This window comes from Manis pentadactyla, chromosome 4 (genome assembly GCF_030020395.1).
Source record: "Manis pentadactyla isolate mManPen7 chromosome 4, mManPen7.hap1, whole genome shotgun sequence".
In the NCBI taxonomy this organism is placed as follows: domain Eukaryota; kingdom Metazoa; phylum Chordata; class Mammalia; order Pholidota; family Manidae; genus Manis; species Manis pentadactyla.
The window spans coordinates 121,791,441-121,810,532 of NC_080022.1; the positions used below are offsets into that span (position 1 = coordinate 121,791,441).

The following is a 19,092-nucleotide window of genomic DNA, read 5'->3' on the forward strand; positions in this document are numbered from 1 at the left end:
TGAAATGAGAGCTATTGGGATATGGAGATACAAAATCTTAATGACTCCATGAAGAATAAACAACTCTTTCACCTGCATCAAACCATTTTAATTATGCATACAGCATGATTTTTAACTTTCTTTACATATTTCTGTTTCCACTTGCACTTAATTCTTGTGGTAGAGTGGGGCTGTTTCCCCAATACCCACTTCCTCCCTATGGACCTATTTCTGCACTCCCTCATGTACTCCCTGCCACAGACCCTGGGAAGCAGGTTCAAAGAGAAGCTCCCATTTGGGACATGCTGTTCTCAAAGAAGAAGGAAACAGACTGACGGCAGAACAGAAGCTTTCAGAGCCATTATGTAGTTCTGCCATCACTTTTTCTGTCTCCTTTGAGATCAGTGTGTCCCAGTTCTTATACTGAATCTAAGAGACAAAAGTACAAAAAAACTATTAATCTACATTAATGCATACACAATATATAAAGAAGCAATTGTGACATCAAGAAACATAAAGGGGGGGATGAGCAGTATATCTCTCCATAGGAGTAAACTTTTGTACATAATTGAAATTGTTAACAATTTAAAATACAGTGCTGTGATTTATGTAATCGTAATGATTACCATAATCTATAGAATACACATAATAGGAAATGAGAAAAGAAACCAACCATATCACTATAAAATCAACAAAACTCAAAGGTAGTGAGATAGGAAATGAGGAACAAAAAGCCGTAAGACATAAACTTCCAGTAAAACACTGTTATGACACAAAAAAGTGCATTATATAATGACGAAAGGGTCAATTAGCCAGGAAGATATAAAAACTACAAATATTTATTCACCAAACATCAGCACTGCCAAATATATGAAGCAAATACTGACTGAACTGAAGAGAGAAACAGACAATTCCACAATAGTTGGACACTTCAATACCCTATTTTCAATAATGTATAGAACAACCAGACAAAAGATCAATAAAGAAACAGAGGACTTGAGTAACACTTACATACCAAGTAAACCTACCAGAAAGTATACACATTCTTATCAAGAGCACAGAAACATTCTCCAGGGTAGACCATATGTTAGGCCACAAAACAAACCTTTACAAATTTTAAAACACTGAATGAAATCATACAAAGTATCTTTCCTAATTACAATGGATATAAACTAGAAATCAAAAGCAGAAGGTAAGCTAGCAAATGCACAAATACATGGAAACTAAACAACACACTCTTAAAACACCCAGTGGATCAAAGAATAAATCACAAAAAGTCAGAAAATATCTTGAGAAAAATGAAAATGAAAACAGAGCATAGCAAAATGTATGGGGTACAGTGAAAGTAGCTCTAAGATGGAAGTTTATAGCTGTAAACACATTAAAAAAGAAAGATCTTATATCAACAATGTAACTTTATCCTTCAAGGAACTAGAAAAGAACAAACTAAACTGAAAGCTAGCAGATGGAAGGAAATAATATAGATTAGATTGAGATAAACACAATTGAGAAAATAGAAAAATAGAAAAAATTGAAGAACCAAAGAATTGGTATTTTTGAAAGACCAACAAAATTGACAATTAGCGAAAAAAAAAAGAGTACACTCAAAATCAGAAATGTGAGATATTACATTTCTTAATGACACAGAAATAAAAAGGATTAGAAGAGAAACTATGAACAATTAACTGCTTGCCAACAAATCACAAACCTGGAACAAATGGATAAATCCCTACAAACACACAACCTACCAAGACTGGATCGTGAAAAAAGAAAATCTGAACAGACCCATAATGAGTAAGTGGTTATAAGTCCAGGTGAATTCTACCAAACATTTACAGAATTAACACCAATACTCCTCAAACTTCCAAAACATTAAAGAGGAGGGAACACTCTCAAACTCATTCCATGATTTCAGCATTACCCTAATACCAAAGCCAGACATAGACACTACAAGAATGCATATCCCTGAAGAAATCTGATACAAAAATCCTCAACAAAATACTAGCAAATCAAATGCATTGACACATTAAAAGGATCATACATGCCATGAACAAATGGGATTTATAATATGCTATATTAGCCAAATGAAGAATAAAAATCACCTAATTTGATGAAGAAAAAATTTAACAAAATATCCTTTTCATGATAAAAACACTTAACAAACTAGGAATAGAAGGAAATTACCACAACACATATGAAAAAGCCACAGCTAACATGCTCAATTGTGAAAGACTGAAAGTCTTTCCTCTACAATCAGGAACAAGAGAAGGATGCCCACACTCACCACTTCTACACAGCATAGAATTCCTAGCCAGAGTTATTAAGCAAGAAAAAAAAAATAAAAGGCATTCAAATCTGAGAGGAAAAAGGAAAATTATCTCTGTTCACTAATAACATGATCTTAAATGTAGAAAGCCCTAAAGATTTCACTTATAAAAACATTCATCAGAACTAATGAATTCAGCAAAGTTGGAGGATACAAGTTAACACATAGACATCACCTGCATTTCCACACACTAACAATGAACAATCCAACAAGGAAATTAAGAAAACTATCCCATTTACAATAGCGTCAAAAAGAACAAAATACTTAGAAATAAACCTAACAAAGAAGGCAAGAGACTTATATACTGAAAACTACAAAAGACTGCTGAAAGAATTTTTTTTTTAATTCTGCCTTCATGGACTGAGGTTCAACATTGTTACGATATCAATACCACCCAAAGACATCTATACAGAGATCAACACAATTCCTTTCAAAATTCTAGTGGTATTTTTTGCAGAAACAGAAAAATCTATCCTAAAACTCATAAGGAATCTGTAAGGATCCTGACAAGTTGAAACAATATTGGAAAAGAAAAAAATCAGAGATCTAACATTTCCTGATTACAAAATATATGACAGAACTACAGCAGTCAAAACTGTGTGGTACTGGCATAATGTCAGAGATCAATGCAACAGAACAGAGCCCACAAACAAACCCTTGCATATAAGGACAAATGATACTCAACCAAAGTGCCAAAACTACTCAAGTCAGAAATGACAGTCTCTTCAGTAAACAGTGCTGGGAAAACTAGATATCCACATGCAACATAAATAAGTTGTAATCTTACCTTACCTGAATATACAAAAACTAACTCAAAGTGAATTACAGATTTAAACATATGACTTAAACTATATAACTCCTACAAGAAAACAAAGGAGAAAAACTTCATGACATTGGATTGGACAATAATTTCTTAAATATAGCAGCAAAAACACAGGCAAAAAAACAAAAAAGTAGGTAACTGGGACACCAAATTTTAAAATTTCTGGGCTCAAAGGACACATCAATAAAGTAAAAGACAACCTATGGAACAGGAGAATATATGTGTAAATAATGAATCTGTTAAAGGGTTAATATCCAAAATACATAAAAAATTCAAACCACCTACAAAAAAAAACAATTTAAAAAGGGCAAATCAATTCAAATAGACAATTTCTCCAAAAATGATATATAAACAGCCAAAAAGTATACAAAAAAATGCACAGAATCACTTATTACAGAAACATTTAAAAAAACCCATAATGGATATCACCTAACTCTCATTAAGATGGTTATTTTGTTTTTTTTTCTTCTACTAAGGCAACAGAATCTTCACTGTCATTTAAAATACATTAAAATATCAAATCCTTGGCTGCTGCGAATTTTTTTTTTTTTTGGTGTTTTTGCTTTCTTTTTTTCACTTATTTATTATTTTATATTTCTTAATTTTTTCCACTGCCAGTTTTCTTTATTTATTTATTTGGAATCATTAATGTACAATTACATGAGCCACATTATGTTTACTAGACTCCCCCAATTATCAAGTCTCCACCACATACCCGATTACAGTCACTGTCCATCAGCATAGTAAGATGGTACAGAATCATTACTTGTCTTCTCTGTGTTGTACTGCCTTCCCCATGCCCACCACCACATTATGTGTGCTGATCATAATGTTCCTTTTCCCCCGTTACTGTTCCCTTACCACCTATGCTCCCCAGTCACTTTCCCTTTGGTAACTGTTAGTCCATTCTTCAGATCTGTGATTCCGCTGCTGTTTTATTCCTTCAGTTTTTTCTTTGTTCTTATACTCCACAGATGAGTGAAATCATTTGATACTCTCTTTTTCCACCTGGCTTATTTCACTGAGCATAATACCCTCTAGCTCCATCCATGTTGTTGCAAATGGTAGGATTTGTTTTCTTCTTATGGCTGAATAATATTCCATTGCGTATATTTACCACATCTTCTTTATTCATTCATTTACTGATGGACACTTAGGTCCATTTCTTTGCTATTGTAAATAGTGCTGCGATAAATATGGAGGTGCATATGTCTTTTTCAAACTGGGCTCCTGCATTCTTAGGGTAAATTCCTAGGAGTAGAATTCCTGAGTCAAATGATATTTCTAGTTTAAATTTTTTGAGGGACCTCCATACTACTTTCCACAATGGTTGAACTAATTTACATTCCCACCAGCAGTGTAGGAGGGTTCCCCTTTCTCCACAACCTCATGAGCATTTGTTGTTGCCTGTCTTTTGGATGGTGGATATCTTAACTGGTGTGAGGTGATATCTCATTGTGGTTTTAATTTGCATTTCCCTGATGATTAGTGATGTGGAGCATCTTTTCATGTGCTTGTTGGCCATGTGAATTTCTTCTTTGAAGAAGTGTCTGTTCAGATCCTTTGCCCATTTTTAATTGGATTATGTACTTTTTGTTTGTTGAGGTGCATGAGCTCTTTATATATTTTGGATATATCATTTATTAATATATTTTCCTATATTGTAGATGCCTTTTTGTTGTATTGATGGTGCCCTTTGCTGTACAGAAGCTTTTCAGCTTGATATAGTCCCATTTGTTCATATGTGCTTTTGCTTCCCATGGCCAACCATGAAGAAGTTGCTCATGTTTAGGTCCAAGAGAATTTACCTATGTTTTTTTCTAAGAGTTTTATGGTTTAATGACTTACATTCAGGTCTTTGATGTATTTTGAATTTGCATTTGTGTATGGGGTTATACAATGATCCAGTTTCATTCTCTTACATGTACCTGTCCAGTTTTGCCAACACCAGCTGTTGAACAGGCAGTCAATACCCCATTGTATATCCATACTTCCTTTATCATACATTAATTGACCATGTATGTTTCAGTTAATATCTGGACTGTGTATTCTGTTCCACTGGTCTGTGAGTCTGTCTTGTGCCAGTACTAAATTGTCTTCATTATTGTGCCTTCATAGTAGAGCTTGAAGTTGGGAAGCAAGATCCTTCCTGCTTTATTCCTCCTTCTCAGGATTGCTTTAGCTATTCAGGGTCTTTTGTGGTTCCATAAGAATTTTAGAACTATTTCTTCCAGTTCATTGAAGAATGCTGTTGGTATTTTGATAGGGATTGCATTGAATCTGTAGATTGATTTAGGCAGGATGGCTGTTTTGACAATATTAATTCTTCCTAGCCAAAAGCATGGGAGGGGTTTCCATTTGTTAGTGTCCCCTTTAATTTCTCCCAAGTGTCTTGTAGTTTTCAGGGTATAGGTCTTTCACTTCCTTGGTTAGGTTTATTCCTAGGTATTTTTTTCTTTTTGATGCAATTGTGAATGGAATTGTTTTCCTGATTTCTCTTTCTGCTAGTTCATTTTTAGTATATAGGAATGCAACAGATTTCTTTGTTTTGTTGTATCCTGCAACTTTGCTGAATTCAGATATTAGTTCTACTAGTTTTGGAGTGGAGTCTTTAGGGTTTTTTATGTACAATATCATGTCATCTGCAAACAGTGACAGTATAACTTCTTCCTTACCAATCTGGATGACTTTTCTTTCTTTATTTTGTCTGATTGCTGTGGCTAGGACCTCCAGTACTATGTTGAAAAACAGTGGGGAGAGTGGGCATCCTTGTCTTGTTCCCGATCATAGGGGAAAAGCTTTCAGCTTCTCACTGTTAAGTATAATGTTGGCTATGGGTTTGTCATATATGGCCTTTATTATGTTGAGGTACTTGCCCTCTATACCCATTCTGTTAAGAGTTTTTATCATGAATGGATGTTGGATTTTGTCGAATGTTTTTTCAGCATTTATGGAGATGATGTGGTTTTTGTCCTTTTTGTTGATGTGGTGGATGATGTTGATGGATTTTCTGATGTTGTACCATCCTTGCATCCCTGAGATGAATCCCACTTGATCATGGTGTATGATCTTCTTGACTTATTTTTGAATTTGGTTTGATAATATTTTGCTGAGCATTTTTGCATCTATATTCATCAGGGATATTGGTCTGTAATTTTCTTTTTTGGTGGGGTCTTTGTCTGGTTTTGGTATTAGAGTGATGCTGGCTTTATAGAATGAGTTTGGAAGTATTCCCTCCTTTTCTATTTTTTGGAAAACTTTAAGGAGAATGGGTATTATGTCTTCTCTAAATGTCTGATAAAATTCAGCGGTGAATCCATCTGGTCCAGTGGTTTTGTTCTTGGGTAGTTTTTTTATTTCTGATTCAATTTCATTGCTTCTAATTGGTCTGTTTGAATTTTCTGTTTTTTCCTTGGTCAGTCTTTGAAGGTTGTATTTTTCTAGGAAGTTGTCCACTTCTTCTAGGTTATCCAGTTTTTAGCATATAGATTTTCATAGTATTCTCTAATAATTCTTTGTATTTCTGTGGGGTCTGTCACGATTTTTCCCTTGTCATTTCTGATTCTCTGTGTGTACATTCTCTTTTCTCTTACTAAGTCTGGTGAGGGGCTTATCTATTTTATTTATTTTCTCAAAGAACCAGCTCTTGGTTTCACTGATGTTTTTCTATTGTTTTATTCTTCTCAATTTCATTTATTTATTCTCTGATTTTTATTATGTCCTTCCTTCTCCTGACTCTGGACCTCATTTGTTCTTCTTTTTCCAATCTCAATAATTGTGACTTTCGGCTATTCATTTGGGATTGTTCTTCCTTCTTTAAATAGGCCTGGATTGCTATATACTTTCCTCTTAGAATTGCCTTTGCTGCATCCCATAGAAGTTGGGCCATTGTGCTGTTGATATTTCATTTGTCTCCATATATTGCTTAGTCTCTATTTTAATTTGGTCATTGATCCATTGATTATTTAGGAGCATGTTGTTAAGCCTCCATGTGTTTGTGAGCCTTTTTGTTCTCTGTACAATTTATTTCTAGTTTTATACCTTTGTGGTCTGAGAGTTGGTTGGTAGAATTTCGATCTTTTTGAATTTACTGAGGCTCTTTTTGTGGCCTAGTATGTGGTCTATTCTGGAAAATGTTCCATGTGCATTTAAGAAGAATGTGTACCCTGCTGCTTTTGCGTGTAGAGTTCTGTAGATGTCTGTTAGGTTAATCTGTTCCAGTGTGTTGTTTAGTGTCTGTGTCCTTACTTATTTTCTGTCTGGTTGATATGTCCTTTGTAGTGAGTGGTCTGTTGAAGCCTCCTAAAATGAATGCATTGCATTCTATTTCCTCTAATTCTGTTAGTATATGTTTCACATATGTCAGTGCTCCTGTGTTAGGTGCAGAGATATTTATAATGGTTATATCCTCTTGTTGGACTGACCCCTTTACTTATGTAATGTCCTTCTTTATCTTTTGTTACTTTCTTTGTTTTGAAGTCTATTTTGTCTCATACAAGTACTGCAACTCCTGCTTCTTTCTCCCTATTGTTTGCATGAATTACCTTTTTCCATCCATTCACTTTTAGTCTGTGTATGTCTTTGGGTTTGAGGTGAGTCTCTTGTAAAGAGCATATAGATGGGTCTTTCTTTTTTTATCCATTCTATTACTGTGTGTCGTTTGATTTGTGCATTCAGTTCATTTACATTTAGGGTGATTATCGACAGATATGTACTTACTGCCATTGCAGGCTTTGAATTCTTGGTTACCAAATGTTTGAGGGTAGCTTCTGTACTATCTAACCATCTAACTTTACCTCACTTATTATGCTATTATAAACACAGTCTGATGATTCTTCATTTCTCTCCCTTCTTATTCTTCCTCCTCCACTCTTTATATGTTAGGTGTTTTATTCTGTACTCTTTTGTGTTTCCCTTGAGTGCTTTTGTGGATAGCTGATTTTATTTTTGTCTTTAGTTAGTATTTGGTTGGTCTGCTTTCTTTGCTGTGATTTTATGTTCTCTGGTGACATCTATTTAGCCTTAGGAGTACTTCCATCTAGAGCAGTCCCTTTAAAATACACTGTAGAGGTGATTTGTGGGAGGAAAATTCCCTCAATTGTTGCTTGTCTGGGAATTGTTTAATCCCTCCTTCAAATTTAAATGATAACTGTGCTGGATACAGTATTCTTGGTTAAAGGCCCTTCTGTTTTGTTGCATTAAATATATCATGCCATTCTCTTCTGGCCTGTAAGGTTTCTGATGAGAACTCTGATGACAGCCTGATGGGTTTGCCTTTGTAGGTGATCTTTTTTCTCTCTCTGACTGCCTTTAATACTCTGTCTTTGTCTTTGATCTTTGCCATTTTAATTATTATATATCTTGGGGTTGTCCTCCTTGGGTCACTTGTATTGAGAGATCTCTGGGCTTCCATGGTCTGAGAAACTATTTCCTTCCCAGTTTGGGGAAGTTTTCAGCAATTCTTTCTTCAGAGACACTTTCTATCCCTTTTTCTCTCTCTTCTTCTCCCGGCACCCCGATTATGCAAATATTGTTCCATTTGGATTGGTCACACACAGTTCTCTTAATCTTTCATTCCTAGAGATTTTCTCTCTCTGCCTCTGCTTCTCTGTATTCCTGTTCTCTGATTTCTATTCCATTAAGTCTCTTGCACCTCATCCAATCTGCTCTTAAGTCCTTCCATTGTTTCATTTCTGTTATCTCCTTCCAGACATCATCCCTTAGCTCTTGCATATTTCTCTGGAGGTCCATAAGCACGGTTATGACTTTTTTATTTTGAATTCTTTTTTCAGGTAGATTGGTCATATCAACCTCACCAGGCCCTCTCTCTGGCATTTGAATGATTTTGTACTGGATCAGATTCTTCTGCCTTTTCATGGTGATAGAAGTGATCTCCGGTGAGTGCTGCATGTGTCAGCTGGGAGAACAAAGTTCCTTCCAGCTTGCTGGTCACCTTGCCCTTCTCCACCACCTGTGCCGGTTAACCACACACAGGGAGCAGTCTCTGGGTTAATCCCCTGAGCTGCCAAGGGCAGGGCAGCCCTCGGGATAGTCTAGGGCACTAGGAGGGGTCACAGATGAGCAAAATGTGTTCTCCTGTGAGAATGATTCCCCTTCGTGCCTTCCGGACTTTGTGCTGGCTTCTTCTGCCTGTGCCGGGCAGCTGCATGCAAGGGGCAGCCTCTGGGTCTTTCCCGGTTAGCTACACACTGGGAGAAGACTCTGTGTGGTTGCTGTGGGTGGGGTAGCAGTCGCAGTCAGCCTGTTTGCTTGCAGTCCCAGCCAGGGGGAATGAAAAGCAGACTGCTTATCGCCGTGAGGGGCTTCGGAGCTGCATTACTACCCAGGGGACTAGTGCACCTGAAGTTCCTTAAAACTCCCAGGCTGCTGGGCTGAGTGTGCTAGGACGATTTTGTCTACCTGTTAACCCCTTGTCCCTTTAAGACTTTTAAAGCGCCTGCTTTTCTTTTGTCCCAGGGAAGCCAGTGTGGGGACCTGTTTGCAGTCTCAGTCTCAGATTTTACTTTTCCCTTTCTCTAATATCCAGTACACCGTGCAATGTGTGTCTGTGTTCCCCGTGCAGATTACTAGGGCTGGTTATTTAGCAGTCCTGTGCTTCCACTCCCTCCCCATTCTTTTCCTCCCACCAGTGAGCTGGGGTTGGGGGAGTGCTCAGGTCCCACTGGGTCATGGCTTTGTATCTTACCCTTTTTGTGAGATGCTGAGTTCTTGCAGATGTCGATGCAGCCTGAATGTTGTACTGTATCTTCTGGTCTTTCTTTTAGGAATACTTGTATTTACTGTATTTTCAAAATATATATGGTTTTGGGGAATATCCTCCTCCCTACTCAAGTGCCATCTTTAGAAAACTCCAAGATGGTTATTTTTAAAAAACAACAAAAAACAGAAAATAACAAGTGTTGCCAAGGGTGTGTAGAAACTGAAACCCGTGTACACTGTACACTGTTGTAGGAATGTTAAATGGTGCAACTACTATAGAAAAAGAGTATGGTGGCTCCTCAAAAAAATAAAAATAGAATTATATAAGATCTAGCAACCACACTTTTTGGTACATATACTAAAGAACTAAAAGCAGGAGCTCAAACAGATATTAGCACATTCACATTCCTAGAAGCACCTTTATAAGAGCGAAGGGGTAGAAGCTACCCTAACATCCACTGACAGATGAATGGATAAACCATCGTGTTTATATACAATGGAAATAAAATTCTGACACATGCTACAACATGGATAAACCTTGAGGACATTATGCTGAGTGAACTAAGCCAGGCACAAAAAGACATGTATGATTCTACTTGTATGAATTATCTAATGTCAGCAAATTCATAGAAAGAAAAGCTACAATGATGGTTTGCATCGCCAGGGGTAAGAGACATGGGGAGTATTGCTACATGATGAATACTGAGTCTTAGTTTTGCAAGATGAAAAGGTTCTAGAGATCTGTTACACAACACTGTGAATATATTTAATGCTACTGAACTATAAACTTAAAAATAGTTGAGACAACAGATTTCACTACAATTAAATATGTGTTCGTTACCACAATTAAAAAATTTTTAAAGAATTAGTTGTGAAACAAGCGAATTTCAGAATCAAGAACATGTCAAACTTCTATACCTTTATCTACCAAAAATAAAATAAAATAAGGAAATTCTTGTAGTTAAATACATGTAAACATACCCTCCACACACCAAGAATTCATTTGAAGCACATCTGCCTGCAGGTCCCATTGGCATATCATCTAAAGAAGAAAAAGAAAAATAGTTCTGATATACACCACCCACTTCAAAAATGTAAATTGTTCCAATATGATTAGCAAACAACTGAGCACAACACAAATTTACTCGTTGCTTATGGTGTGATTTCATCCATGAGTGACAACAGGTGAGCAGAGAACATGGCACCCAGCTTAATTCACAGTCTGCACCCCTTTCAATGTCCACTTCGGTCTTTTCAAGGTAAAGTGTCATATTTATTGCTGTGTCTATATATATTTACACAGATTTAACATATACAAAAACTGTGCTACCATTTTTCATCATGTTCATTTTAATGTGACACTGACACAGATTTTGAGTGTTGTGTCCTTAATCCCAATTTGGCCATAAACTGGTTTTTACTGAACAATTCTGCAGGGTGTGGTCATTTTTAGGAACACATATCATGTTCTAGCAGAACTAACTGTAAACAAAGGAGCACCACCATCTTCTTGCATAACACTCTCATGGGGCTTGTATGGGTTGCTGAATAAGAAGTCATGGAAGTCGGGGCCTCTCTGACACAGTATCACATGCCACAGGCCTTCATCTCCCCAAGACAACTGCATATGGGAATATGCACAGCTCAGATTGCAGGGGCCCCTCATTCCTTGTTGCTGTTACATCCACTATATCCCATTGCCCTGTGTGACTTTAAATGGCTGTAAAGAAACAATTAATATATGCTGATATAAGCTGTGTTGACCAAATAATACACACGCATACCTCAAAGATATTGCAGGTCTGGTTCCCGACCACCAGAATGAAGCAAATATTACAATAAAGCAAGTCAAATTAATTTTTTGTTTTCAAGTGTGTATAAAAATTGTTTACATTATAGTGTAGTCTTAGGTATGCAATAGCATTATGTCTAAAAGCACAATGTACATACCTGAATTAAAAAATACTTTATTGCTAAAAGTGCTAGCATCATCTGAGTTTTCAGAGAGTTGTGATCTTTTTTCTGGTGGACAGTCTTGTCTCGATGATCACAGCTGCTGCCTTATCAGGGTGGCAGGTGGGGAATGTTGGCATGACTGTGGCCATTTTTAAAAATAAGACAAGTGAAGTTTGCTGGGTTGATGGACTCTTCCTTTCATGATGATTTCTCTGTAGCATGTGATGCTGTTTCATAGCGTTTTAGCCACAGCAGAACTTCTTTCAAAATCAGAGTCTACCCTCTCAATCCCGGCTGCTGTTTCATCAACTAAGTTTATGTAATATTCTAATCCTTGCTTCTCATGTCAACAATCTTCACAGCATCTTCACCAGGAGTAGATTCCATCTCAAAGAAATCACTCTGTGTGGTCATTCATAAGAAGCAACTTCTTACCTGTTAAAGTTATATCATGAGATGTAGCGATTCAGTCCCATCTTCAGGCTCCACTTCTAATTCTAGTTCCCTTCTGTTATTTCCCCCACATCTCCAGTCACTTCCATTGAAGTCTTGAACCTATCACTAAAAAGTCATCCATGAGGATTGGAATCAACTGCTTCCAAACTCCTGCTAATGTTAATATTCTGACCTCTTTTCATGAATCACAACTGTTCTCAATGGAATTAGAATGGATGTATTCCTTCCAGAGGTTTCATATTTGCCCAGATTCATCAGAAGAATCACCATGTGTGGCAGCTATAGCATTATGAAATTTATTTCTTCAATAATCGGGCTTGAAATTGAAATGACTCCTGTTCTAAGGGCTGCAGAATGGATGCTGTGTTAGGAGGCATGAAGACATTACTCTCGTACATCTCCATCAGAGCTCTTGGGTGGCCAGGTGCATTGTTAGTGAGGAGTAATATTCCGAAAGAAATCTTTTATTCTGAAGTAGGCCTCAACAGTGGGTTTTAAATATTCAGTAAAAATAAGAGGATTAAAGATGGCGGCATGAGAGGTGAGATAGAGGCTTCCCACTAAAACTGCATATAATACGAAAATATAATTAATACAACTAATTCTGAAAGAGCAAAAGGAAAGAGGGCTGCGCCGGACTGCATACACCTGGAGGAAAGAGCAGACCTCATGGAACAGAGTAACGTACCAAAGCTGTAGCCTGGTGGGACCTAAGCCCTTCCCCCATCCCAGCTCACTGGCGGGAGGAAGAGAAATGGAGTGGGGAGGGAGTGGAGGTCTGGGACTGCTGAATACCTAACTCTACAGATCTGCTCTGGGAGCACAAACCTAGATTTCATGGTGCTGCATGGTACTCTCATGATTAGGGGGTTGGAAAGCTAAGACAGGCAGAATTCCTGGAGAGACTGAGATTCCAGCAGCTTGTGGAAAGTAGGGGTCCATATCTGGCTGCTCTGGGATAAAAGAAAGGCGGGCAGTCTGAGAGTCTTCCTAATAAGGAAGCCCTTAGCTAGAGGGTTGCTAAAGGGGCAAGGATTGCACAGAGCATACTGCTCAGGAGAAAGGACAGGTAGACAAAATTGTCCAGGTGTACTCTGCCCAGCAGGTTGGGAGCTTTCATGATTTTCAGGTGCTCCAGCTCCCTGGCTGGCTACACAGCTCCAAAGACCCCCTCCATGATACACAGCCTACTGCACCTTTCTCCCAGCCAGCCCCATGTGGCTCAAAAACCAGCAAGCCCTACGCTGGCATTAGGTCAGCCAGAGGGAAGATGTGTCTGCAGCAACTACAAATGCAAAACGTAGAGGCTTATACCTGTGCGCTCGGGCCACTGGTTCAGGCAGTGGAGACAGGCATAGCAACTGGGAAGAAGGAAAGAACTCTTTCCTACCCCCACGCACCAATACCACTCCCCTGTGACCCCTGACATTGCTTCAGAGGCTGAGCAGCTCCAGAAAGAAGAGCTTCTGGGCACTAGAGGATGCCATATATGAATATGAAATGCAAAAGGGACCTGATTCAAAGTAAAATTATTAATACACCTCCTGAGAAAGATTTAAATGACATCGACATCATGAATCTCCCCAAAAGGGAGTTCAAAATAAAAATCATTACCATGCTCATGTAGGTACAGAAAGATATTCAAGAACTCAGGAATGAATTCTATTCAGAGATCCAATCATTGAAGAGCACAATGGAGGGTATTAAAAGCAGATTAGGAAAAAGAGGGGAAGATGGCAGTGTGAGTAGGACAGCAGAAATCTCCCCCCAAGCCCAATAATATTTTTGAAAATACAACAAATAAAACTACACCTAACAGAGAGACCAGAGGATACATTACAAAAGCCAGGCTACATCTACACATGCGAGAACTCAGCATCTCACAAAGGGGGTAAGATACAAGCCACAGCACGGCGGGACCCAAGTGATTCCCTCAGCCCAGCTCCCCAGTGGGAGGAGAGGAGTTGGAGCGGGGAGGGAAGTGGAAGTGCAGGACTGCTATTTAACTAGCCCTAGTGATCCACACTGATAGCACAGACACACATTGCATGGATAGTAGGGAAACAGAAAAGTAAAATCTAAGAGCAGGTCCCCATAGGTCTCCCTCGGGACAAAAGAAAAGCGAGTGCTTTTTGAACGTCTTAAAGGGACAGGGACTTCACAGCTGGACGGAATAATTCCAGCACACTCATCCCAGCAGCTGGGAATCCCAGGGAACTTCAAGTGACCTAACCACCTAGGTGAAAATGCAGCTCTGAAACCCCTCACAGCAATAAACAGCCCGCCTTTCATTCCCACTCCTGCGTGGCCACAATAGAAAAGCCTGGGAGCTGCTGTGCCCACAGCAGCCACCCAGAACCTCCAACCAGTGCACAGCGACGCAGGCCACACCCGGGGCCATCGTCGGCGAGCAGCAGCCCAGTGCAGGCAGAGGCATAAAGGGGCACTGTTCACACAGGAGAGTACACCTGGTGCACCTGCCTCTCCCCGTAGGGCTTTGGGTTGTCCTGCCCTCTGTGGCTCAGGAAATTAACACAGAGTCTGCTCCTGGAGTGCGGATAAATGGCACAGGGAGCGAAGGGCAGGGCGAGCAGCAAGGAGGAAGGGACATTGTTCTCCCAGCTAACACATGTGCTACCTGCCTACAACTACTTCTATCGCTATGAAAAGGAAGAAGAATTGGGTCCAGTCCAGAATTACCCAGACAACCCCTGACAGAGGACCAGGGGAGATAGATTTAACCAATCTTCCTTTAAAATAATTCAAAATTAAGGTCTTAACAATGCTGATGGACCTGCAAAGAAATATGCAAGAGCTAAAGGATCAAGTTGGGAGGAAGAATACAGAAATAAAACAATCTCTGGAAGGACTTAAGAGCAGACTGGATGAGGTGCAAGAGGCCATTAATGGAATATAAATCACAGAACAGGAATACAGAGAAGCTGAGGCATAGAGAGATAAAAGCATCTCCAGGAATGAAAGAATATTAAGAGAACTGTGTGACCTATCCAAACGCAACAATATTCACATTATAGGGGTACCAGAAGGAGAAGAGAGAGAAAAAAGGATAGAAAGTGTCTTTGATGAAATAATGGCTGAAAACTTCCCCAAACTGGGGAAGGAAATAGTCTCTCAGACCACTGAAGCCTACAGATCTCCCAACACAAGGGACCCAAGGAGGGCAACACCAAGATATATAATAATTAAAATGGCAAAGATCAAAGACAAAGACAGAGTATTAAAGGCAGCCAGAGAGAGAAAAAAGGTCACCTACAAAGGAAAATCCAACAGGCTGTCACCAGACTTGTCAACAGAAACCCTAAAGGACAGAAGAGAATGGCATGATATACTTAATGTAATGAAACAGAAGAGCCTTGAACCAAGAATACTGTATCCAGCATGATTATCAATTAAATATGAAAGAGGGATTAAACAATTCCCAAAGAAACAAAATTTGAGTGAATTTGCCTCCCACAAACCACCTCTACAGGATATTTTAAAGGGACTGCTCTAGATGGAAGCACTCCTAACGCTAAATAGATGTCACCAGAGAAAATAAAATCACAGCAAAGAAAGCAGACCAACCAAATACTAACTAAAGGCAAAAAATAAAATCAACTATGCACAAAAGCACTCAAAGGAAACACAAAAGAGTACAGAATAAAACACCTAACATATAAAGAATGGAGGAGGAGGAATAAGAAGGGAAAGAAATAAAGAATCATAACACTGTGTTTAAAATAGATTAATAAGCAAGTTAAGTTAGATGATTGAATAGTAAAGAAGCTACCCTTGAACCTTTGGTAAGCACAAATCTAAAGCCTTTTGCATTGTACTATTGCAATGGCAATATGTACATATCTTTCCATAACCACCCTAAATGTAAATGGACTGAATGCACCAATCAAAAGACACAGAGTAATACAATGGCTAAAAAAGCAAGACTCATCTATATTCTGCATACAAGAGACTCACCTCAAACCCAAACACACACACAGACTGAAAGTAAAGGGTAGGAAAAATATATTTCATGGAAACAATAAGGAGAAAAAAGCAGGTGTGGCAGTACTTGTATGAGACAAAATAGACTTCAAAACAAAGAAAGTAACAAGAGATAAAGAAGGACATTGCATAATGATAAATAGGTCAGCCCAACAAGAGGATATAACCATTATAAATATATATGCATCCAATACAGGAGCACCAACTTATGTGACACAAATACTAACAGAATTAAAGGAGGAAATAGAATGTAATGCATTCATTCTAGGACACTTCAACACACCTCTCACTTCAAAGGACAGATCCATCAGACAGAAAATAAGTAAGGACACACAGGCACTGAACAACACACTAGAACAGATGGACCTAATAGACATCTACAGAACTCTACACGCAAAAGCAGCAGGATACACATTCTTGTTAAATGCACATGGAACATTTTCCAGGATAGAAGACATACAAGGCCACAAAAAGAGCCTCAGTAAATTCAAAAAGATCGAAATTCTACCAACCAACTTCTCAGACCACAAAGGTATAAAACTAGAAGTAAATTGTACAAAGAAAACAAAAAGGCTCACAAATACATGGAGGCTTAACAACATGCTCCTAAATAACCAATGGATCAATCACCGAATCAAAATAGAGATCAAGCAATACATGGAGACAAATGAAATCAACAGCACAAAGCCCCAACATCTGTGGGATGCAGCGAAGGCAGTTCTAAGAGGAAAGTATATAGCAATCCAGGCCTATTTAAAGAAGGAAGAACTATCCCAAATGAATAGTTGAAAGTCACAATTATTGAGATTGGAAAAAGAAGAACAAATGAGGTCCAAAGTCAGGAGAAGGAGGGACATAATAAAAATCAGAGAATAAATAAATTGAGAAAAATAAAACAAAAGAAAAAAATCAATGAAACCAAGAGCTGGTTCTTTGAGAAAAAAAAACAAAATAGATAATCCCAAAGCCAGACTTATTAAGAGAAAAAGAGAATCCATACACATAAACAGATTCAGAAATGAGAAAGGAAAAATCACTACAGACACCACAGAAATACAAAGAATTATTAGAGAATACTATGAGAATCCGTACGTTAACAAGCTGGAAAACGTAGAAGAAATTGACAACTTCCTAGAAAAATACAACCTTCCAAGACTAAGCAAGGAAGAAACAGAAAATGAAAACAGACCAATTACCAGCAATGAAACTGAATTGGCAATCGAAAAACTACCCAAGAACAAAACCCCCGGGCCAGATGGATTTACTGCTGAGTTTTATCAGTCACATAGAGAAGACATAATTCCCATTCTCCTTAAAGGTTTCCAAAAATAGAAGAGGAGGGAATACTTCCAAACTCATTCTATGAAGCCAGCATCACTCTAATACCAAAACCAGGAAAAAAAACACCACCAAAAAAGAAAATTACAGACCAATATCCCTTATGAACATAGATGCAAAAATACTCAACAAAATATTAGCAAACCGAATTCAAAAATACATCAAGAAGATCATACATCATGACCAAGTGGGATACATCACAGGGATGCAAGGATGGTACAACATTAGAAAATCCATCAACATCATCCACCACATCAACAAAAAAAAGGACAAAAACCACATCATCATCTCCATAGATGTTGAAAGAGCATTCAACAAAATTCAACATCCATTCATGATAAAACTCTCAACAAAATGGGTATAGAGGGTAAGTACCTCAACATAATAAAGGCCATATATGACAAAACCACAGCCAACATCATTCTTAACAGCAAGAAGCTGAAAGCCTTTCTTATAAGATCGGGAACAAGACAGGGATGCCCACTCTCCCTACTGTTATACAACATAGTACTGGAGGTCCCAGCCATGGTAATGAGACAAAACAAAGAAATACAAGGCATCCAGGTTGGTAAAGAAGAAGTCAAACTGTAACTATTTGCAGATGACATGATACCCATGACACAAAGAACCCTAAAGACTCCACTCCAAAACTACTAGAACAAATATCTGAATTCAGCAAAGTTGCAGGATACAAAATTTATACACAGAAATCTGTTGCTTTCCTATACACTAATGATTAACTAGCAGAAACAGAAATCAGGAAAACAATTCCATTCACAATTGCATCAAAAAGAATAAAATACCTAGGAATAAACCTAACCAAGGAAGTGAAAGACCCTCAAAACTACAAGACACTCTTAAAAGAAATTAAAGAGGACACTAACAAATGGAAACTCATCCCATGCTCTTGCCTAGGAAGAATTAATATTGTCAAAATGGCCATCTTGCCTAAAGCAATCTATAGATTCAAGGCAATCCCTATCAAAATACCAACAGCATTCTTCAACTAACAGGAACAAACAGTTTTAAAATTCATATGGAACCACAAAAGACCCCGAATAGCCAAAGCAATCCTGAGAAGGAAGAATAAAGCAGGGGGATCTTGCTTCCCAACTTAAAATTCTACTACAGAGTGACAGTAATCAAAACAATTTGGTATTGGCACAAGAACAGACACACAGACCAGTGGAACAAGACAGAGAGTCCAGATATTAACTGAAACATATATGGTCAATTAATATATGATAAAGGAGCACCCATGGACATACAATGGGGAAATGACGGCTTCTTCAACAACTGGTGTTGGCAAAACTGGACAGCTACATGTAAGAGAATGAAACTGGATCATTGTCTAACCCCATACACAAAAGTAAATTCAAAATGGATCAAAGACCTGAATGTAAGTAGTGAAACCATAAAACTCTTAGAAAAAAACATAGGCAAAAATCTCTTGGACATAAACATGAACAACTTCTTCATGAATATATCTCCC

General features: G+C 38.1%; 1 protein-coding gene across 5 annotated transcripts in view; it reads right to left on the bottom strand.

The window, feature by feature from the left end:
* Nucleotides 1–19,092, bottom strand: part of ULK2 (unc-51 like autophagy activating kinase 2) — a 152,972-nt gene that overhangs the window by 39,060 nt on the left and 94,820 nt on the right. For all 5 annotated transcript variants that reach the window (XM_036920681.2, XM_036920682.2, XM_036920680.2 and 2 more), the window contains one exon: nucleotides 10,830–10,890. In XM_036920681.2, coding sequence (XP_036776576.2) covers nucleotides 10,830–10,890 — 61 coding nt within the window. The remainder of the gene's footprint in view (nucleotides 1–10,829; nucleotides 10,891–19,092) is intronic.